The sequence below is a fragment of the Hippocampus comes genome, unplaced genomic scaffold, assembly GCF_001891065.2.
Source record: "Hippocampus comes isolate QL1 unplaced genomic scaffold, H_comes_QL1_v1.1 scaffold22, whole genome shotgun sequence".
Classification (NCBI taxonomy): Eukaryota; Metazoa; Chordata; class Actinopteri; order Syngnathiformes; family Syngnathidae; genus Hippocampus; species Hippocampus comes.
The window spans coordinates 7,101,896-7,106,420 of NW_017806175.1; the positions used below are offsets into that span (position 1 = coordinate 7,101,896).

Consider the following 4,525-nt stretch of genomic DNA (forward strand, 5'->3'; position numbering starts at 1 on the left):
AATGCACTCGAATGGAATAAATAAAGGCAATTACAAACAAATTCAGAAAAATGACAGAATGCAGCTCTCTCGCTCTCTACAATTCTTTATTGTGAATTTTCACCTATTACGTGTGGGTCCGGAAATGGCAGTTCAATCCGCACATATAGTACCTTGCCGAAATGGTGGCAACATTCTCCATCCAAGCCATGATCTGGCCGCCAAAGGTGCTGACTTGATGGTTGGCGTGGGGCGGAAGCACCAGCTCCACACTTTCCACTCGGGTGCGCTCGGCTGGCACGGCGTCCTGGTACTCCCGGCACTCTCCTGTGGCAAGAACAGAGGACCCAAAAAAAAACAAAAACAATAACAACAACATTCCAGCAGGTGAAAATTACTCCAATGGGAAACCTTATCGAATACAATCGAATTCCTTTATTGCCATTGTATGATGCAGATCCAAGCAAATTGGGAGGTGTGGCGGTATACCCAGCTGTGCCGTGCTGCTGCTCAGCAGGTCTGTGATAATCTCGGCGTGGATGAGCCTCATTCTCCTCCTCTCTGCCGCCAGGCTGTACTCCATCTGCTCCATTTGTGTTTGAGGGGTCAGCTGCTTCAGTTGCACCTGTAAAGGAACACGTGAACAGAAGTCAGGGCAACCAACAGGTACATGGGATGGATGAAAGTATCGGGACAACTGTCGGTGACATTCTACCTATTAAAATGTGCATTAATTACATGTGTCAATATTTTTTGCAACTTTTTTTTTTTTTTACGTTTTATGCAATGGACATTGTGCTGCTCCTTCTGGCCTTGGCCGCTTGTGGTCATTGTAACACAAGCATACTGATTTATAGAAAGGAGGTGATCACAACTGCTCAGTAAGCCACAGTAATAGGGGGTTCATTCTTTGCGGAGGATAAAGAATATATACCTGTGAGTATTTCTATATTATCTGTCTACATGTGAGCTGTGCTTGAGCAACGGTGATGTCATTTTCACTTGACAAAAAGTGGCAAATTGGCCCCCACTGAGGTGACTAGAAATGGGTGGATTTTGCTGATCAACTCATATTCCACAAACGTATTATGAATCAGAATGCCGTGTTTAGACTAGCGAAGGCATATAGGACATAATATTGTGAAGAAAAAATTGGGACTGACTGCCCCTTTAAGGCAAAGCTACAGAATGTGGTTGTTTGAAATACAAAACAATTTTTTAATTTTGTGTTTAGGTTGACAGTAGACTTCAACTGGGAGTGTCAATAAAGATTTTGAAACCTCCTTTTTTTTTTAAGATTTGTTCCCGATTTGACAAGCTCCTGCTTGTTGAGAAGTGTATCTTTTTTTTTTTTCCTGAAAGTAGGCCAATACTCCGGCTACTTATTGAGTCATTCAATAATTCGTGGCTTAATTGATGTTTCAATATTTTTGCCCGTTATCTTAAATGTCCCATCTCGTTAAATACCTTTCCCGTTTCCCTTCTCCTGGCCACAAAAGTAGCAAAGGCTTGACAAACCCTCCAATGAGTGTCAGTGTAGAGGTCCTCGCATGTCACCATTATGCCAACCTAAAATGTAAAAAAATAAAATAAAATAAAAATAAAAATTGAAGTTATGAGATAACTTGGAAAATGTTCAATTGCAAAATCAGTCATAACCACCAACCTCCATACTGGATGTGAAGGCTCTGTTGACTTTGGCGATGATGGTGACTACATTTCCCACCCTGCAAAGACGCACGCACACACACACACGCATGCGCACACACACGCACACACGACCTTACAATCAATACGGAGCAGAGATGATGCCATCATCATAGGATAGGTCGCTAATCTTATCTCTAGAGCATGTGACAACTGTATGAAAGTCATCTGCGAACCACTACACATGGCTCTGTGTTTGTTCCATTCCAAAAATTGTTTTCCCGTTACAGTGGTATGTGAACATCTGAGTTGAATTAGTTTTGTTACAATGCCCGGAAAGAAACGGCGAAGTCCATTTTCCCCACGGAAATGAATTGAAATGCCATGAATTCATTCTGGACCCTCCAACAACAACATTTATTTAGTGGAAGAGCACTTCATTGCCATGCCTATCACTCACTATGTACTGCTGGCATCAAGTCGATTTCAAGCCGGTTAAATGAAAATGGGATTATTTCCCATGGTCCGCCAAGGAGCCGCAGCACGATGTTGTTGGGAGTGACTGGTGTCGGTTCAGGTTCGGTTCTTACCCTATGGTGTGTTCAAAGTGGATGTCATCGACAGAGGCGGTGACACAGGAGCAGCCTGCGTGTCTCTCAGCTGCGACGAGAGATCAGTTCAAGTCAGAATAAGTCATCATAACCAAGAGCCAAGCAATTATTCAAATTCAAATTAACATCGCAATGCAGCAGAATGCATTTTTTTTCATGTTTATGTTTTGATGTTTCATGTATCTTACATTTGTATGCAGTTCTACTGAAAGTAATCCCGATATCTTTTGTTGATTTTCTAGTGCATATCCAAAATTCATACACTGAACATGTGAAAGTCTTCTTAAATACATTTTATCATTGGCTTTTCATTTATTCACCGTGCGTACTCCCACACGTTCGAGTAAGTGAATTAAGATAAGAAAACCTTTATTTGTCTCACAATGGAGAAATTCCCAATTTACAGCAGCAGGGATTTAGAGTTCCACTTGAATGATGTTGCATTTTGAACTCCACTGTGCTGTGAAAATACCAGGAAGGGCGAGTACAAAGGGCAAAAAAAAAAAACAAAGGTTACATTTGTTCATTGTCTTATCAGTTTCAAGCTTTGTAAATACATTCATCCATTTTTTTTAGCTAGCACTTATCTTTCCCATTCACACATATGGACAATTTAGGGTCTTAACGTGTATGTTTTTGCAATGTGAGAGCAAGCCTCAAAAAAAATCCCCCAAAAAACAAAACATTATCAGTGGGCCCGTAACTTTAATTCCAATTTGCCCACCTGACAGGCAGGCTGTGGAGTCCATCCATTTGAGCAGCTGTCCGGCGCTCAGCTCGCCACAGTGATTGGAGTGGCAGGGCAGCACGATCTGACTCATCGTGACTTCCGTGGGGTTCCTGTACGCCTCGCCGATCTCCATCGTTACGCAGGCACCTTTCCCCTCCTCCGATGTCATGACTCACTGCTGCGCAGACGGTGAGACACGGAACGGCGCGTCACAGTGGAGCCGGGAAACATAGCATTGCAATTACAGTCAAGGCTTTCGAGTGGGTAAGCAAATATAAACAACTGAGATGTGGTTGCATAAGTGTGCACACCCACTAAGAACAGTGGCTGTGTTCATGAGAAACCAATCACGCTGTAAGTCATGTGAAAATGGAGTCACCGTTTTAAGTGCCTCTGATTAGCCCCAAATAAAGTGCAGCTGTTCTAAGAGGCTTCAAACTCAAAAACCTAGAATTTGAATTGGAGTGCGTGCACTTTTCATATCCGCTGTATTGCACAGATTTTTAAGCCATTGTTATTCATGTTTTTTTTAAACAGTATAAAATTGTGCCTTGAGAGACACAAGTGAGCCGACTGACAAATTCTTCGGGAGATGAGCTAATTTGGTTTGATTTTAATTCATTTTACAACAAACCGTAATTTTGCAGATGGTGAACAATTCTTCATTCAAACCTGAAAAAAAATGGAATTAAAACGACAACATAGCTTTGTGTTTCCATGTCAATCTAGAATCAGCAGCCCTGGTCAGCTATAGTAGCAATGGCAACATTGCTTTAACAAATCAGATTTCAAGTTGGCCCACAAAAAACGGCAGCACTTTTCCTGGCCACTGATTTGTTGTTGGGAGGCAAAACTGTTCGACAAGCAAAAGGTGTCTGTCGCAATCTGCACACATTAATAGAGATAACAATTACGACCTTTGGTGAGTATAATGTACTTAATTGACAGTTTATGAATTTTTTTTTTTTTGTCATGACATTGTGAACCCTCGAGATGACGCCCCGCCCCCGAATGTTGTTCTCCATGCACATTTTAACGTCATCTTCCAATGAAATGGCCCAAATTTATCCCTTGAGTTTGTATTAAGTGATAACACCCACGCCCCAAAGAAGACGATCCGTATTCACAATCGAAACGCATTACATTCCTGAATTCTCATTTGCAGGTTGGGACTTGTGACACTATGTTTACAAAATTGCATCAACCGACCTGCAACAAACGAATACAGTACCCGACTGAGTGGAATTCAAGTATCTAATTTTGTTGGTTAGCACTCGAAGTATGTCTGTGTAACGCAAAAAGAGAGAGAGTATGTTGAACTCAGAAGAGAAGCAAAAAGTAACTTACCGATCGTGAAAGGGGACTCTGGCTTTGGAAGTTGAGTTGTCAGTCCTTCCAAAGGCGGAAAACCGGGTAGGAAGGAGCAAACGGCAACCAGGAAGGGGGCTCTTTTTCATTTCCCCATTCTTCAATATCAACACGCACATACACACAAACACGCACACGAAAACCTGTCACAACATACTCGCCACCGGAGGGAAGGCGGGGGGGGGGCGGG

General features: G+C 42.3%; 1 protein-coding gene across 2 annotated transcripts in view; it reads right to left on the minus strand.

Annotated features, from left to right (window-relative positions):
* Positions 1–4,515, minus strand: part of acot11b (acyl-CoA thioesterase 11b) — an 11,162-nt gene extending 6,647 nt beyond the window's left edge. For both annotated transcript variants that reach the window (XM_019897193.1, XM_019897194.1), the window contains exons 1-7: positions 4,315–4,515; positions 2,962–3,145; positions 2,217–2,286; positions 1,646–1,706; positions 1,447–1,548; positions 469–604; positions 153–306 (exon numbers count right to left, since the gene is read on the minus strand). In XM_019897193.1, coding sequence (XP_019752752.1) covers positions 153–306; positions 469–604; positions 1,447–1,548; positions 1,646–1,706; positions 2,217–2,286; positions 2,962–3,136 — 698 coding nt within the window. In that variant the 5' untranslated portion in view covers positions 3,137–3,145; positions 4,315–4,515. The remainder of the gene's footprint in view (positions 1–152; positions 307–468; positions 605–1,446; positions 1,549–1,645; positions 1,707–2,216; positions 2,287–2,961; positions 3,146–4,314) is intronic.
* Between the last annotated feature and the right edge of the window lie 10 nt (positions 4,516–4,525).